Source organism: Hevea brasiliensis, chromosome 8, assembly GCF_030052815.1.
Source record: "Hevea brasiliensis isolate MT/VB/25A 57/8 chromosome 8, ASM3005281v1, whole genome shotgun sequence".
Taxonomy (NCBI): Eukaryota; Viridiplantae; Streptophyta; class Magnoliopsida; order Malpighiales; family Euphorbiaceae; genus Hevea; species Hevea brasiliensis.
Genome location: NC_079500.1, coordinates 7,395,267 through 7,414,388, shown reverse-complemented (window position 1 = coordinate 7,414,388; position 19,122 = coordinate 7,395,267). Strand labels below are relative to the sequence as shown.

Sequence of the window (19,122 nt, the reverse complement as noted above, 5' to 3'; positions counted from 1 at the left end):
TTGCGATCACATAAAACTCCCGTGGCACGTCTCCACTTCAACCATCCAGCTTTAATCCTATGACTAACATCCTCCTCACATCCCCCATCTACTTGAAGGACTGAGCCTAGATATTTAAAGTGATTACTTTGGGACAGTACCACTTCATTCAAACTAACTCCTTCCCTATCACCAGTTTGGCCTTCACTGAACTTGCAATGCATGTATTCTGTCTTCATTCTACTTAACTTAAAACCCTTTGACTCTAGAGTACTTCTCCAAAGCTCTAGCTTTCTATTGACTCCTTCTCGTGTCTCATCTATCAGAATAATATCATCCGCAAACATCATGCACCAAGGAATACTCTCTTGTATATATTTCATCAATTCATCTAAAATTAATGTAAAAAGGTAAGGGCTTATGGCTGATCCTTGGTGTAATCCAATTGAGATCGAAAAATCTCTTGTGTCCCCTACTACTGTGAGCACAATAGTAGTTGCTCCTTCATACATATCTTTCAACTCTTATATGTACCTAATAGATACCCTCTTTTGTTCTAACACATTCCATAAGACATCTCTTAGAACACTATTATAAGCCTTATCCAGATCAATAAAAACCATGTGTAGATCTTTCTTCACATCTCTATATTTCTCCATGAAGCTTCTAATGAGAAAGATCGCTTCCATAGTTGAACGACCGGGCATGAAATCAAATTGATTGAGAGAGATAGAAGTATCATGACATAGTTGATGCTCCACAACTCTCTCCTACAACTTCATAGTATGGCTCATGAGTTTAATTTTCCTATAATTTGAGCAGCTCTGTATGTCTCCCTTATTTTTAAAAATAGGTACTAAAATACCCCTCCTTCATTCATCAGGCATTTTCTTTGAGTTTAAAATCTTATTAAATAATTTAGTTAACCATGCCACTCCCATATCTCCCAAATACTTCCACACTTCAATTGGTATTTCATCGGATCCACAGGCTTTACCTACTTTCATTCTCTTAAGTGCTTCCTTTACTTCTAATGTCTCTTATTTCTTTGAAATTTCCATTGATGAAGCAAAAAATTATAGTTGGTTTATATATATATATATTCGCTTTCCAACGTGTTTGACAAAACAAATTAAGGTGGGTCAATCTTGGAAAAGGAGCATAGCCTATTCGGTTAATTTTCCAGGAAGTCAAAGTCAGCAAAAGGCTGTAAGGGTTTACCTGTTGGTCATGGCCGACGGCTACATATGGATTGTATTTAATAGTTGTTAATTGACAATTATTAATAATTATTATTATTAGGATAAATTATCATTTAATTTATGTATTTTAATAAAATTAATTATTTAATCCCTACATTTTAAAAAATATATTATTTAATTTCTATATTTTATTTTTATTAAATTATTTAGTTCTTCTGTAAATTTTTCTACTAATTGATATTAGTCAAATTACTATTTAATTCCTCTATTTTAGTGAAATTAATTTATTAGTCCCTATAATTTGTAAAAAAACATTATTTAGTTCATATAATTTGGAAAAATAAATTAGTTAGTACATATATTTTAAATTTATTAACTATTTAGTACCATAATTATTTTTTAGTACCTAAACTATCCTAAACCTCTCCTCTCTCTCCATGTTTCTTCTTTGTTACACCTGCACCCTTCCCTCATTCTCTCGTTGTTTGTTTTCAACTGTTGATAAAAATAATACAAGCTATTTATCCAAAAAAAATTTAATCAGTTTTCTTAAATTTATAAGTAATCAATGAAAATTATTTTTCAGTAGAGGAAACACAAAAATGATGTCCATGGAATTGAAAATTAAAAAAATATATATAAATTCAGATTTAGTCCCACATATTAAAATTTTTATTTTTATCCAATAATAAAATTTTCAAAACATTATATTTTTTAAAATACATGCCTCAACTAATTAGTTTCACTAAAATAGAGGGACTAAATAATAATATTTTTGAAAATATAGAGATCAACTAATTGATTTTCTTAAAATAGATGGATTAAATAATAGTTTGAATAGTATGAATAACGAAAAATTTGATGGAGGGACTGAATAATTTAATAGAAGAAAAATGTATAGATTAAATAGTATATTTTTAAAATACAAAGATTAAGTAGTTAGTTTTGTTAAAATACAGAAGTAAATAATAATTTTTCCTTATTATTGAGAGTATCTATTTTCACAATCTAATTTATTAGAGTCACAACTAATTTAACAAATAATTTATAAAAGAATAAAACACTCAAATAAATTCTTTATAAATAAAAAAATATTTGTATCCAATTTAAAATAATTTCTCATATTACCAGTCAATATTAATTTTTTTAAAATCTTTAGACAAAAGAATAACATAAAAAAAAATTTCCTTTATTTATGTTTTTTTAAAAAAAAAAACTGAAAATTCAAGCCAATTATGCTAAAAAAAATTGCACTTAATTTGTAATCTTTTAAAAGTAATTTTTTTATTTATCATTATGAAATATATATATATATATATATATATATTCATTGATTTAATGTTTTTTCTTAATATTTTTAAAAAGATTATTTTAAAAAAATTGTTTGCTCATGAGCAATTAGATATTTACTAATATTAAAAGATAATTATATATAAAATAATAAGTGAATATTAATGAACATAGACTGTATTAGTAACCCGTTTTCTTGATGAGAAAAACTATTTTATATTTTAGTATGTTATTTAATAATAGTTGATAATGGTAATTTAAATAAAAAAGTATAATTTATTTGAAATTTAATTAAAATATTTTCAAAATTTTGCTTCCTTTTAAAGTTGACTGGTAAATATGTGAAGAAATATAGGATATAAATATGGTAGCAATTTTAAATGAGTTTTCTAGTTTTTAATTTTATTTATAAATAATTAACATTTAAGGGTATTTTAGTATCTTTCTTGCTTTGGTTGTAACCTTAGTATAGCATATTGAGTTGTGGAAATAGGCATTCTCTTATTATTGAAAATATGATTATTATTAATTTTATTTTTTTCTCTTTAAAGTGTAGAGTGTGAGAGATTTTAAGTTTGAATCTTTACTTTTACATGTGTAGTTTCTAGTTGTTATTTGTACTTGTAGTACATACTTGTAATTTAATTTTTTATATGTAATTTTTCTTTTTTTTTTTTCATATGTATCATATCAGATCAATACTTAATTAAAAAATAAAAAATAAATTAATGTGATAATTCCTAAAATTATAGTATTTTAAATATCAAATTTTATAAATAAAATTTATACTTAATTAAATTATAGTATTTTTATTTTAAATTTGTAAATAAAATTAACTTATTATATTAAATATTAATTTTTGTTTAAACAATTTAAATTTCAACTATTAAAATCTTATCTTAACTATTAAAATATAAAATTCTTTTGAGTACACTTTTTAAAAAATTTTAAAATCTTCTTAAGTTTATAAATTCAAACATTAATTATAAAACTATACTCATTATAATGTATATCCGTAAATCAATTATTTTTCAATTTAATTTTTACTTACATTAAAAAAAGATTGAATTATTTTATAAAAAATTATACATATAATTATTCACTGAAAAATATTTATAAAATTTATATATATTTATATTTTTAAAAACATTTCTTATATTTAAAATATAAGAATTTTATTGGCATATGCCTAATAATAATAATAATAATAATAATAATAATAATAATAATAATAATAATAATAATAATAATAATAATAAAAAAATAAACTATTAATGTAACGCCCTCACCGTAGGTAGTCCATATATTTTACTGTTCCGATAACTAATGTCTGTTCGGACAGTCAAAATGTCTGGAACTACACCTAAACTATAGTGAGGAGGCATAAATTGAAGAAATAAATGTTAAGAAAATATAGAAAAATTTAGAGAAAAATAAATCAAAGTTTAAAAGATTTATAAATTGGTACAAAAATAATAACATTAACCCGATATGCATTATTTTGGTCATTTTGGTCATTTCACCCCCAGAGGTGAATTTTGACCCAAATGTCAAATAAAAAATTTAGAGAATAAAATAATTAACATAAATTAAAATTTATGAAATAAATTAGGAAAAGAATGAGAAAGAAAAGAAAAGAAAAGAAGAGAAAAGAAAAGCTTATGGCAATTAAAAGAATTAAAGTACACAAAAATAAATAAATATATAAGACAATAGAGACAAAAGCCACCGACCACAAGCTTCTTCTCCCCCTCTTCTCTCTCTCTTTCTCTCCCATGGCCGGCGCACACTTTCCCCCCACCTTTTCACCATTTTTGTCAAGCTTACAAGCTTGATTTCTCAAGCTTAATCCACCCAAAACCCATAGCCTGCTTCACAAAAAATATTCCCCATACCCTAAGAAAGCTATAGATACCAAAAAGAAGCAAGGAAAGTGAAGTTTAATAAGTTACAAAAAAAGGCTAGTGCTCAAAACTCTTAATCTCTCCTTTAAGCATGAAAATCATGCTAAACCAAGTGAAGATTTACATGAAATTAAAAAGAAAAATTTGGGAAAGAAACCCTTGAATTCAGCAGCCCTAGAGGAACCATGAAAATGATGGATTTTATTGGTTTTAGTTTAGTTAGGGAAGTTAATTAACAAGGTATTATATGTGGGAATTGATTTCCTGGTTATATATATGAATTTGATGTTTGAAATTAGGGTTGTGCACTTGAAATTGAGGATTTTGTGACATTTTTTAATTTGACCTAATTGTGTTAAGATTGATGCTAATAAAAGTGACATGTATGCTTATTTGGAGTTTGGAGAAGGAGGATATTGAATTTTGGGAGTGTTAAATTTTCTACAGATTGGGACTCAATGAGTCCAGTATATTTGTTGAACCCTAGCTGATAATGTGTGACTCTAATTGGTATGAGGCCAATTGGAGGTGTTTTGGGACATCCAAACCTTCATTTTTTAAGAAGAAACCCTACTCAAATTCTGTCAAAATCATGACCAATTCTCTGCCCAAATCCGGATGACCAAACACTAAAACCCAGAAAATGACCAAATGAACAGTATATGTTCATTTGGTCATAACTCTCTTTATACTGGTCCAAATGACCTAAAATTTCATCAATGGAAAGCTTAGATATAGGGCTACACTTTTTATGAAGACCACTTGACCCAGTTTTGCTTTTAACCAAATCAAATTGTTAGCACAAGTTGAGTCACTAAAACTGCTAGCCCAGAAAATGACCAAATGAACAGTATGTGTTCATTTGGTCATAACTCTCTCTATACAGATCCAAATGACCTAAAATTTCATCAATGGAAAGCTTAGACATAGGGCTACACTTTTCATGAAGACCACTTAACCCAGTTTTGCTTTTAACTAAATCAAATAGTTAGCACAAATTGAGTCACTAAAACTGCCAACCCAGAAAATGACCAAATGAACAGTACGTGTTCATTTGGTCACAACTCTCTCTATACTAGTCCAAATGACCTAAAATTACATCAATGGAAACATAATACTTAGGGCTACAATATTTATTTAGACACCTTTACCAAATTCTAAGTGTAAAGACCCTAAAAAGAGGGTCAAACATACTGTCCTGAAGTTGGTTATTGCCCTTATAGGACTGAGAGTCCAGGTTAATACACTGATTATAACTCACTATACCAAGCTTGAAAAATTATGAAATTGTACCTGGGAGTCTCTAAGACATAGAGGAACATATCTTGTGAAGGAACCTAAGTCTAAAAATGACAATAAAATGATCAAATGACTGGTCAAAGTTTATTGACCAAAAATTATAAATTCTAGACAGCTTAGAGGCAAAGGGACCAGTTATGGTATTTTGACCATAACTTGAGTTCTCTAACCCCAAATTCAGTGATTCAAAAACTGAAATTTAAGTTTAAACATAGAGGAGTATTTGTTATGAGGGAAGTGTGACCAAATAGACATCCTAACCTAGTCAAATTCCTAGATAAAGATAACACATCAAAATGAACCTAAAGAAAGATTTATGAGAAAAATGCTATATTAATTAAAATACTCATAAGGATAATTAAATATTAAAAATGATATGAATATGTAAATTGGGACTAATGTCCTATTAATATGAAATTAATGGTACCAATGAACAGTATCAGAAAATAGTAACAGTGAATAGTGCTAAAATAATTAAAAATATTTAATTGCCCACAGTATACCTAGACTTATTTATTTAGTTTGGATAAATTGGTATACCAATTAAGGACTACAGATAGCAGTACTGCCTATCGAGAAAATCATGAACTGACAATATATGTCTGATATGATTGTTCTACAAACTATATGCCTACTTACTGGCCATTGTACCTATTTTATTTCTGGCTTTACAAGCCTGACAGCGGGTCTCGTGCTCGACAGCTGGTCTCGTGCCGAACATACGTATACTGAATAGACATATGACTGTCTAACCAGTATACAACCGTGCATCCAGCTTTTATAATTTGTTATAGGTTTCTTGGGCATTGATAAAAAAATTAATTAAGACTTAAAATACAATAAGTAATCATAAAAGATCCCGATAATGTTAATTGCTTCCAAAGAGCAATAAAAGTGTAAAAGACCTAGAAATTATGATTTGCAGATATTATTTCAATTGTTAAATTATTGTTATTATAAATTATGCACCACTAAGCGTTATGCTTAGCTCGTTGGTTTTCTATCGTGTGGGTACTGGATATCAGTCCCAGCAGCTGCGGTAGCAGCACCAGTACTGCACTGACAGAGCTCTGACCAGATCTGTCATTGTCTAGAGTCACCTCACCGATCTTTTGTATTTTGGTAGAGCCCATGTATAGACTAGTATTTTGGTTCATTATGTTTAGTCATGATGTAATTACCAGTTTATGATGTATTTCATTTTGGACTTGAAATTAAACTTGAGATTGAAATGAAAACTTGTAATTTATTATCTATGAATTTTCATATGAATGCAATAGATGATACTTCATTTTGAGATCTCATAAATAGTTGTGAATGATATGATAAAAGAGAATATGATATGGAAATATGTGAGATGATTATGAATATATTAACAGGTGATAGTGAAACCCGCCAGATGCTAATAAAATAGAGGAGGATCTGTCCGGGTCTCCACAGAAATAAGATATAAAAAAAAAATTTCTACACATAAATTACCTGATTTAAATGACATTAAAATTTACAATAGACATGACAAGACAAGATAGGGTGTTCCGGCACCGAATGTAGCACTCATCGCCCGGCTACACTGTAGACTGGTGAGGGGCGTTACAATTAATCAACTTATTTATTTATTAAATTTAAACAAAATTATGATTTGCTAAAATTTATTATTTTTAAATTTTATAATATAATAAAAAATATAGTAAACTATGTTAATAAAATAACATAATAAATATTCCATACAATGCATGGATAAAATGACTAGTTTAATGGTTAAATTTAAAATCAACATCAATATTTCGTGTATGATAAATAAAATGATAAAATTAAAAATGTATGCCAATCTTTTAAAAAACAATTTGGCTGATTTTAAAATCCTTAAAACCAAGCATATTAAATTATATTTGGGAAAATTGGGGTTAATTAACCAAATTTTGTCAATTTTGAGTTAGCAAACTTAATTAATAATTAAACAATTTGGCTGTTTAAGGTCAGTCAATCGTGGAAGTCTTGATCAATATTGGATGAAATTCTCCATCTTATTTCACAAGCCATAAAAAAACATGGAGTTAAAAGCCTAACAGAAGAATGCAAAGCGCCAGTAGAACATAAGAAGAAACAAACAGAGGTCATGGCCAAATAAAACCAAGGGAAACAAACAGCCTTAGAACAAACGAAATTAGCAACTGAGGAGAATCATCTGGTGAGTTCTCCAATACTGATAAAAAGTTTTTCATTTATTTATTTATTTATTTTTGATAAGTAAAAAAGATTTTATTAATAATATATATGCAAAACTTAGCATGCACCATCCAACTAAGAGACTTTCTATACACCCGATCTGGGACAAATGCATCCTAAAGTGTAAAATCCTGGAAAAACAGAACACAGGACAATTCACAACAATTGAAATCAACATGTCAAACCAAGAGAATTCAACAGGATTACAAAAACAGAGAAGTACAGAGAACTACAGCCTCGTCACAACAAAAGGAAAGGCCCCCATATGCCAAGAAATTCCAGGATGCAACCAGAACCAAGAACCAAAACAAAAAGTTTTTCATTTATGATGTTCCAAATCTATCTGTAATTTCGTAGCATAGTATCTAATCTTCCAAAGACTCAAATGTCATAATTAATCTTTCTTAATTTGTATGGAAAAATTGCAATAGTTTATTTCATTAATGTATCGCATATCCTACTACCAATGGAAGAGTTTTCCTGCCTTTGTGCTCTTCCTCCTTTTAGTTGCCATTGTCCTTTTACCAATTTGCCTGGCTTGAAGACGCCCAGCAGCTTCTCGTTTGGTTTTGTGTGGCTTGGCTAGTCATCTCTACTTTACAGCCGCTTCTCTTGGTGAATATTTGTGCGTCGTGTGTGTTCTGTGGCGATCATCAGAGGACTTTGAAAGACTTGGTTTATGTCAACCATTATCTGTTCTGCATTTCTGCTAGCTTTATTTTATTACACTGTTTTGGTTTGTAGTTTTGGTTTGTTTTGTCTTGTTTTGCTGGCCGGCTGTTCTTTATTTTTAGGCGTTTTCCTTGGTTGCTTTTGGCTGGGTATCGGCTTTGGCCTTTGTTTTTGTTTCTTGCTTTTGTCTTGGCGTCTGTTCCCTCTCCTTCCTGTTGTTCTCTTTCTCTTTATTTATTAAAATTGTTGCTTATCAAAAGGGGAAAAAAAAAAGTATTGCATATCCATCTCTATAAATATGCTTTGTACTTGACGAATTGAACTACCATTCGCAACCATTATTTACTGCTTATCCAAGAAAAAAATAAAAAAGAAAAATCTTTACCCTCGGAAAGTCTCAAACAGCATATATGGGGCTTTCTTTCAGGAGTTTGTCTGTATCTTTCCCATCCTTATGCCTCCTTTCTATCACTTATTTCTTGTGCTTCAGCTTTCTGGCCCTTGCCATCCATAGGAACAACGACACAGATCGACTTGCTTTGTTGGAACTCAAGGCCAAAATAACTGATGACCCTTTTGGGGTCATGAACTCATGGAATAGCACCCTTCACTTCTGCAGCTGGCACCACGTCACATGTGGGCGTAGGCACCAGAGGGTCATAATGTTAGATCTGAGCTCCCTCAAACTTTCTGGTTCCATATCACCACATGTTGGCAATTTGAGCTTTTTAAGGGAGTTGCGCCTTGAAAATAATAGCTTCAGCCGTGAGATTCCTACTGAGATTGGCCACTTGCGCAGACTGCAAATACTGTCTCTTTACAATAATTCATTTGGTGGTCAAATTCCTGCTAGCATATCTAATTGTTCTAACCTCGTTTTCTTTCATTTGTATAATAACAATGTGGGAGGGAGAATTCCTGCGGGGCTAGGTTCCTTAAAGAAGCTGAAAGAAATCTTTTTTGGGGCCAATAAGTTAATAGGGACTCTCCCACCATCTTTGGGCAATCTTTCTTCTCTTCAGAAACTATATGTAAGGAGAAATAATTTGCATGGGGTTGTCCCTGATACTTTAGGTCAATTGATGAATCTAAGGATTTTGGCCTTGAACGGAAATCAGTTTTTTGGCACTATCCCTCCTTCATTCTTCAACCTCTCTTTGATTGAGCAATTAGGCTTGGCAGACAACAACCTAGAAGGTAGACTTCCCTTGAGCTTAGGCATCTCTCTTCCAAATCTCCAAGTCTTCTCTATTTCAGATAACCAATTTACAGGATCTATTCCAACGTCAATTTCAAACGCCTCAAGGCTAGAAGTGCTTCAGTTAAGCAGAAATAATTTTATCGGAAGGGTGCCTTCTCTTGAGAAGTTACATAGGCTTATGAGATTTGTGGTTTCTGGAAACCATTTAGGAAGTGGGTGTTAGCATAATTACAGCAATCAGCATGATTATAGGAGATTTGTGTAACATAATTACAGCAATCAGCATGATTATAGGAGATTTGTGTAGCATAATTATAGCAATTATTATTCTTGTCCAAATTAGTTCATATTCTCATGTATAAATAGATGTAATATCTCTGTAAATGAGACACAGACAAATACACAATCCTTTTCTTCATTACTTGTATTCTTTCTTCTAACATGGTATCAGAGCCATAAAACTTTTATTTCTAGTTTTTTGGGGTCTCTCTGCTCTCTCTACAACCTGTTCTGGTTCATTCTTTCATACCTATTATTATACCATTTTTTTTTCTCCTCATCTTGTTATCAATGGAGAAATCTGATATTTCAAAACCTATTGCAACAGTTCTGACTGGTTCCAACTATAATCTTTGGGTTCAAGGAATGAAAAGTTTTTTGATAGGTCGCAAGCTTTGGCGTATTGTTACTGGAGATATCACTACGCCGACAAGAGAGAACGATGAATGTGATGTAAAATTTGCTGACCGTCTTGAGGATTGGAATAGTAAAAATCATCGATCATCACCGTTTCGCAATACCTCTGTCGTCCATCCACATCCGGTTTGCTAATTATGACTCGCAAAAGAAATCGGATTTTTGGCTAATCGATATCGGACCACCGGACTTGCCCACTATTATCGATTGTGGACTACTCTTCATAATCAAACAAGAAGCGAGTCAACTGCGGAATGATTTTCTTGCCCAGTCCAACCTATTTGGAATCAAATATCTCGTGCCAAAATCGGTGAAGATCATCTTCATCTCATTCAAGTTCTAATGGCTCTTCGATCGTAATATGAGGCCGCTCGAGCGTCCTGCTACATCGAAATCCACTCCCATCATTGGAAACCGCTATTCAAGAGATTATTTTTGAAGAGACTCGTCTCGGTTTGGATAAAACTCCTCAATTTGAAGTCGCTCTTGCAACTACTCGATCCTCACATCAGTAATCTGGCAATCAACTCTGGATGTATTGTACTCAAATTGGTCATGCTTTTGCTGATTGTCCTACCTTAACATTCAGATATTGTCATGGTTACGGTCATATTCTTGAACATTGTCCCACACGCCTCCAAGATCAAAAGGAGGGCATTCTAAATTCAAGAATGTCTCAAAGCCCGGATCTTCCTCTGTCACATTGCTGCCATCGAGGGCTCTACCGCCATCACCATGAGTGATCTTGAGGCACTATTCAAACAGTTATCTCTTCTAATTCTCCTGCCGCCATGTCGCCACTCCGGTAATTCTTATTGGCTTTTGACTCGCATGTTGTAATCATATGACCACTAATCTTAAATTCTTGTCTTCTAAAACTCGTATCTTCCTTACCACCAATCCATACCGCAAATGGTACTAAAATGAACATCACACATCGGTCATGTGTCTACCTCAAATCTTCATCTCCCGACACCTATTATATCCCTAATTTGGCACTCAATCTTATTTCGTTGGTCGGTTGTGTGAAAAAGGACTAAATGTTATTTTTCTCACCATGGTGTCCAGTGCACAGGATCCACAAACGGACAGATTCTTGGGGAGGGTCGCAGAGTGGGTCGATTATTTGAGCTTACATCTTTACATCTTCCTCGAGATTTGTGTCTCAGCTACAATCCCTAATTCCTCCATTCACCAATGGCATCTTCGTCTTGGTCATGCTTCTACCAAGTAAAATTCAACCTTTAATTTCGTGGATTATTAGGATCTACTAAGTTTGAGTCATTTAATTGTTTAAATTGTCACTTGCAAAACAACTGCATTATCTTTTTCCCATAATAATACTACTTGGACACTCCTTTTGGTTTAATTCATTCGACATTTGGGGTCCTTCTCCTATTTCTTCAATAAATGGTTTTCGTTATTTTGTAATATTTATTGATGATTATTCTCGGTTTACTTGGATATATTTTTGAAACATCGATCGAGTTATCACAAATTTACATCACATTTGCAAAAATGATTAAAACTCGATTCTCTTGTGACATTAAAATTCTCCAAGACAATGCCATGGAATATCGGGATTCTTCTTTGCTTCATTTCTTAGTCAACAAGGCACCGTTGTTCAACGTTCTTGTCCTCACACCTCTAAACAGAATGGGCGATCCGAACGCAAGCATCGCCATATTCGTGATTCTTAACTTACTCTTCTTCTTTCAGCCTCATGTCCAGAAAAATTTTGGGAGAAGCGACTTTTCATGCTGTTTATGTTATTAATCGCCTTCCTACCTTGGTTCTTCATAATTTATCTCCTTTTGAAAAGTTGTTTGGACAACCTCGACTATTCCATCCTTAAACCTTTTGGATGTGTTTCTTTTGTTCTTTAACATCCTCATGAACATACCAAATTAGAACCCCGTGCTCGTCTAGGTTTTTTTCTTGGTTATGGCATTGAACAAAAAGGGTATCGTTGTTGGGTTCCTGTTTCTAATAAGTTACGATCTCTCGTCATGTTACCTTTTGGGAAAATACTATGTTCTCTTCTCTTTCCAAATTTCATCACTCACAATCGACTCTCTATTTTTCACGACTCCTCCAAAGAGTTGTTTCCAAGTCCCGATCCAGTGATTGTGATGTGCTCAATATTAGCCCAACTACACTGCCTCGTTGAATCAAGACCAGCTTGTTGATCCAAAGACTGGCATCTCCTCCTAGCACTACTCTTCGTCGTTCTACCCGTGTAAGAGAAACTCCTCATTATCTTTCTGATTTTCATTGTTACTCTACTATTGCAACCCTTCATGAGCCTCATTCTTATCGTGAGGCAAGTACTGACCCTCTTTGGCAAGCTATGGTGATGAACTTGGGCTTTAGAGAAAACTCATACTTGGGATATAGTTGATCTTCCACCAAACAAGACTCCTATTGGTTGCAAATGGATTTACAAAATCAAGACCCGTTCTGATGGAACTATTGAACGCTACAAAGCTCGCTTAGTAGCCAAAGGGTACACTCAAGAGTATGGTATCGACTATGAGGAAACTTTTGCTCCAGTGGCCCGATTAACATCTATTCGCAGTCTCTTAGCTATTGCTGCAGTTCGTAAATGGAAACTTTTCCAGATGGATGTTAAAAATGCTTTTCTTCATGGTGATTTAACAGAAGAGGTTTATATGCATCCTCCTCCTGGTTATCATTCTCCTCATAAGGTTTGCAAACTTCGGCGAGCCTTATATGGATTAAAACAAGCTCCCAGGGCCTGGTTTGCCAAATTTAGTTCCACTCTTGCTCAACTTGGTTTTCTCTCTAGTCCACATGATTCTGCATTATTCACTCGTCGAACTGACAGTGGTATTGTTCTTCTGCTGCTTTATGTTGATGATATGATAATAACAGGAGATGATTCATCTGGTATTTTAGAGTTACAACATTATCTCAATCAACATTTTGAAATGAAAGACACAGGTTCTCTCTATTTTTGGGCCTTGAAGTTTCTCAAAATTCTGATGGCTATTATCTATCTCAAGCCAAGTATGCATCCGACTTACTTTCTCGAGGTGCATCATCGATAGCAAACAAGATCAACCCCATTGGAGCTCAATTGCAAACTTACACCTCTTGATGGCACTCCTCTTGATGATCCTACTTTATATCGGACTTCGGGCGGGAGTCTTGTTTATCTCACGCTTACTCGACACGATATTTCATATCTTTGTTCATCCGTCACCTTTATGTCCGCTCCGCTCAACTCATTTCTCTCAGATAATCCTTCGTTATATCAAAGGCACTCTTTTTCATGGTTTGCACTTTTCCGCTACCTCCTCCCTAGTATTATCCGGCTACTCGATCTCGATTGGTGGTGATCAGCGGATCGCCGCTCTACAATCAAGTTATTGTTTCTTCTTGGGTAATTCTCTTATCTCTTGGCGTAGCAAAAGCAAACGTTGTTGCACGTTCTAGCAGAATCTGAATATCGTGCTCTTCGCGATGCTACATCTGAATTACTTTGGTTACGGTGGTTATTAACTGATTTGGGTGTCACTCATTCTTCTGCCACAATACTTCATTGCGATAATAGAAGTGCCATACAGATTTCTCATAATGATGTATTTCATGAGCGTACCAAACACATCGAAATTGATTGTCATTTTGTACGTCATCATGTTGCTCATGGCACCATATGTTTGATTCCTATCTCCTCTCACCAAACCGTGATATATTCACCAAAACGCATCCTCCCGCCGCTTCGGGATCTCTTAAGCAAACTCAAGTTGGCACGTGCTACCACCTTGAGTTTGAGGGGGTGTTAGCATAATTACAAAGAATCAAGATGATTATAGGAGATTTGTGTAACATAATTACAAAGAATCAAGATGATTATAGGAGATTTGTGTAGCATAATTATAGCAATTATTATTCTTGTCCAAATTAGTTCATATTCTCATGTATAAATAGATGTAATATCTCTGTAAATGAGACACAGACAAATACACAATCCTTTTCTTCATTACTTGTATTCTTTCTTCTAACAGTGGGAAAGCTGATGACCTGGAGCTTCTTTCCACTTTGTCTAACGCCACCAATTTAAAGGTATTTGGTATAGACCGAAATAACTTTGGAGGGAAGCTGCCTGAACAATTCTGCAACTTTTCAGAGAAGCTCAAGCACATTTGGCTAAATCAAAATCAAATATTCGGAAACATCCCCTCGGGAATAAGTGATTGTGCTTCATTGGAATTTTTGGTTGTACGAGAGAACAATCTGTCAGGTTCCATTCCTTCTAGCATTGGAAAACTTCTAAACCTGGGAGAATTGGATTTTGGTTATAATGATTTCTCGGGATCTATTCCCTCCTCTATAGGAAACATGACAAATTTACTACGCATGGATTTATCAAACAATAAGCTTCAAGGCTTGATCCCTTCGAGTCTAGGGAATTGCAAAAATTTGTTAGAGTTAGATCTTTCAAATAACAATTTTAGTGGTCCTATACCTCCGCAAATTTTTGGATCCTCCCCCTTATCAATGGGTCTTTCCTTATCCAGAAACCATTTGTCAGGCTCCATTCCCATAGAAGTAGGAAATTCGAAAGCCATGGGATACCTAAGCCTTTCTGAGAACATGTTATCAGGAGTGATTCCCAGTAGTCTTAGCAGTTGTACGAGTCTAGAATTGTTGGACTTGGGTGCCAACTTGTTTCGAGGCTCTCTTCCTTCATCTCTAAGTTCACTAAGAGGCCTTAGAAAATTGAATCTTTCTCACAACATGTTGTCAGGCAAGATTCCAGAGTTCCTGAAGGGGTTTAGTTTATTAGAGTTGTTGGATTTGTCTTATAACGACTTTGAAGGTACAGTGCCAATAGAAGGAGTTTTCAAGAACGCAAGTGCCACATCGGTTGCAGGAAATAAAAATCTTTGTGGTGGCATGCCTAATTTGAGGCTACCTCCATGTCAGCTTCAGCAGTCAAAGGGGGGATTGACTATAACATTGAAGATTATAATCTCAACGGTTTCTGTGCTTATAGGTGCAACGCTTGTGCTGATTTGTTTCTTTCTATGCCTATCAAGAAAGAGAAAAAGAGAGTCTTCGTCAACATCTCATGGGAAGGAGCTATTGAAGTTGTCTTATCAAAGTCTTCTCAAAGCTACTAATGGATTCTCTTCAGATAATTTAATTGGTACAGGTAGCTTTGGGTCAGTATATAAAGGAATTCTTGATCAAGAAGGAATTGTGATTGCGGTGAAGGTGTTTAAGCTTATGAATCGAGAAGCTTCAAAGAGTTTTATAGCTGAATGTGAGGTCTTACGAAATGTTAGACATCGAAATCTTGTCAAAGTGCTCACAGCCTGTTCAGGTGTTGATTATCATGGTAATGATTTCAAAGCTTTGGTTTATGAGTTCATGGTCAATGGAAGCTTAGATGGTTGGTTGCATCCAACTGTTGGATTAGATGAAGTACCAAGGACTTTAAGTGTTCTCCAAAAGCTGAATATTGCCATTGATATTGCTTGTGCATTGGAATATCTTCAACATCGTTGTGGAACACCAATTGTTCATTGTGATATAAAACCAAGTAATATCCTTCTCGACGAAGAAATGACTGCACATGTAAGTGATTTTGGATTAGCGAAGTTTATTTCCAATGTCACTCCTAGCTGTTCTACAAATCAATCCAGCTCTATTGGAGTAAGAGGAACTATTGGTTATTGTCCTCCAGGTAATTATAAATAAAATAAATATATTTTTAACATGAATTTCATTTGTCTTATTTGTTTATATTGCCATCCAAGATTGTATTATAGCTTTTTTCTATTGATTTGGCTTTGGCTCCTACTATAACTCAAATTCGAGACCTTAATTACAACCTTGAAGAAAAGTCCTTGTATTCATATATTTCTAAGCAAACTCAATTTAACTATGTGATCATGTATGTTTTGTAGAGTATGGTATGGGAAGTCAAGTATCAACATCGGGTGACATTTTTAGTTTTGGCATACTCTTGTTGGAGATGTTCACGGGAAAAAGGCCCACTGATCACATGTTCAAGGAAGGTATGAGTCTCCACAATTTTGTTAAGAGAGCTTTACCTGAACAAGTAACACAAATTCTAGATCCCAATAACAACCTTCCTCAAATGCAATCCAACGCAAATGCAACATGGGTTCAAAGCCAAAGTCTTGGGAATATGAGAAACAACATATTTATTGAGTGCTTGATTTCAATATTTGAAATTGGAATCTCTTGTTCTGCTGAATCACCACAAGAGCGCATGAATATTGGTGATATTGTTGCTCAGCTCTCTTCCATCAGAAAGAAAATCTTAGAGACTCGATTACAATGGTAGGAAGAAGTTGCAAGTTCACTTCCATTAGCAGGTAATAAAATAATAATCCTCTCTTCCTGTTTCAAATTAAAAAAAAAAAAAAACAAAAGCTTATAACATCATCATCATCATTATTATTTTATTCGTTTTTTTGTTCGTAGTGATCATTCTTTCAACTTCTTTTATCACAGGTGGACAAGGTTGATGACTCTAGATAGAAAATAAATACCAGTTGATGTACACAATAAAATCTTGCCTTAATCTGATGCCATCCCTGCCACATGACCATTGTACACGCACCGAGTGAAGCAAACTCATTTGCTGATCACCTTGTAAAAATTGATGGGAAGACATTGATTGGAGGACCTGATTGCATTTCTAGAGGCCTTGAGACTTCCATCTCTCCTTTTCTCTATTTTGTCATGTTCTTTTGCTTCTCTTGCTTTGTACATTGTGAGGTTCATCAACAGTTGGTTGTAATATATGTGAGTGTATGGGGTGGACCTGTTGGTTGGATGCTTTCCGTTGTTGATTTTTCCCTTACTTTTATATTATTAGTCAAATTTATCATATAAAAAAATGCCTTCTGTTGCATGAAGTTTTATGTTTGTTACATCGAAAAAAAGTGTAGCTGCCCTGATAGACTCAGGGGTGTATTGCTACAAAGCAATGCCCTTTGGATTAAAGAACGCTGGAGCAACATATCAGAGGCTCATAGACCAGATGTTTAGGCAACAAAAGGGAAGAACAGTTGAGGTCTACATTGACGATATGATCATCAAATCTAAGAAAGTAGAAGATCACGCCAACGACATAGCCAAAGCATTGACTTATTGGACAAAATTGGGTGAAGCTGAATTCGAACAAATTAAGTTCAGAGTAAGGGCAGGGAAATTCCTCAGCTATATGATTTCTAAGTGAGGAATCGAGGCAAATCTAGAGAAGATCCGAGCAATTCTTAATATGCAACCTCTACGCAATATCAAGGAAGTACAATGACTAAACGGATGGATCACTGCATTGGGGAGATTTATAAACTACTCAGCTAAGAGATGTCTACCCTTCTTTTGAGCACTAAAAATAAGAAGAAACTTCAAATGGGTCGATGAATGCCAGGTAGCTTTCGAATAAATTAAACAATTCTTATCTTCACCCCCATTACTTGATTTGCTAAAACCAGGCAAGATTCTTTATCTTTATCTAACAATTACAAAGGAAACAATCAGTTCAGTCCTCATAAGAGAAGAAGAAGGCGAGTAGCGACCTATATATTACACTAGTCTGGTGTTGGAGGGATTAGAACTCAATTACCCAATGTTAGAGAAGCTCGCCTATGCAGTTCTATCAGTAGCAGCAAAATTGAAGCCATACTTCGAAGCACACACCATAGAGGTCCGGATGAATTACCCACTTAGAAAGATCATACACAGACTAGAGACATCCAGGCGATTAACAACTTGGTCAGTCAGCTTGGCTGCATACAACATCAGGTACGTGCTAAGAACAACATTAAAGGCACAAATACTCACCAACTTCATGGCCGAACTAACCCCAATACTCGAAAGGAAGGACAATATCAGAGAACTATGGAATGTATGGACGGATGGAGCATCAAGCTCTTCCAGTGCAAGAATTGGAATAATAATGGAAGGATTGTATAAAGCGAAGATGAGATACGTAGCAAAACTAACTTTTTGAGCCATAAACAACATAGCAGAATGTGAGGCCATCCTCATGGCTCTCTAATTGTCAAAGAGGTAAAAGCCCATAGCATCAATCTTTATTGCGATTCATAACTAGTTGTAAATCAAGTGTAGGGAAATTTTCAAGTATGAGATTCAAACTTAGGAAAATACGAAGTCCTCACCCAAGAAATGTTGGCACAAATCAAGGTCGAAGGGGGAGACGTTAAACTTGTAACACCCCTAATTTTTAAATTACTTATTTTATGAGTAAATATTAATATTTTATTTTATTAAAAATTTGAAAAATTATTTGGAATTTTTTGAATTTTAGAAATCGAGTTTGATTTTTCAAAACCAATAAACTTTGTTAATTTTTACAAATTAATTTAAAGACCACGTGGCAAAACTAAAAATACATTTAGACTCTACAAATTTTTTTGAGTTTTTTGAAATTTTTTCAAAATTTTTGGACCTCGTTTTTGTCCCAAGGCAGAGTAAAAATTTAATTTCGAGTATTCTAAATCGAACTGGCCAAATTGAACCAAACCGAATCAGACCGGTCAAATCAAACTGGTCCCATATCCTTCTTTTCTTTCTCTCCCTTCTCTCTCCCCGATGCCACCTTCTCCTCATGTTTCTCTCTCCT

The 19,122-nt window shown here is 33.8% G+C and overlaps 1 protein-coding gene across 1 annotated transcript; it reads left to right on the top strand.

The window, feature by feature from the left end:
* Positions 1 to 8,982: 8,982 nt before the first annotated feature.
* On the top strand, positions 8,983 to 16,837 carry LOC110672148 (probable LRR receptor-like serine/threonine-protein kinase At3g47570). The gene is made up of 4 exons (XM_058152030.1): positions 8,983 to 9,989; positions 14,501 to 15,192; positions 15,316 to 16,185; positions 16,409 to 16,837. Exons 1-4 carry the CDS (start codon positions 8,983 to 8,985, stop codon positions 16,810 to 16,812), a joined length of 2,973 nt encoding a protein of 990 aa, XP_058008013.1. The 3' UTR covers positions 16,813 to 16,837.
* The last annotated feature ends 2,285 nt before the right edge of the window (positions 16,838 to 19,122 follow it).

Bases quoted from the DNA above. Each gene is read 5' to 3' on its own strand.
- LOC110672148 (XM_058152030.1), top strand. From the start codon at position 8,983: ATGGGGCTTTCTTTCAGGAGTTTGTCTGTATCTTTCCCATCCTTATGC. The intron at 9,990-14,500 runs GTGTTAGCATAA...TTCTTCTAACAG, and splicing joins GGAAACCATTTAGGAAGTGG to TGGGAAAGCTGATGACCTGG. The intron at 16,186-16,408 runs GTAATTATAAAT...TATGTTTTGTAG, and splicing joins TATTGGTTATTGTCCTCCAG to AGTATGGTATGGGAAGTCAA.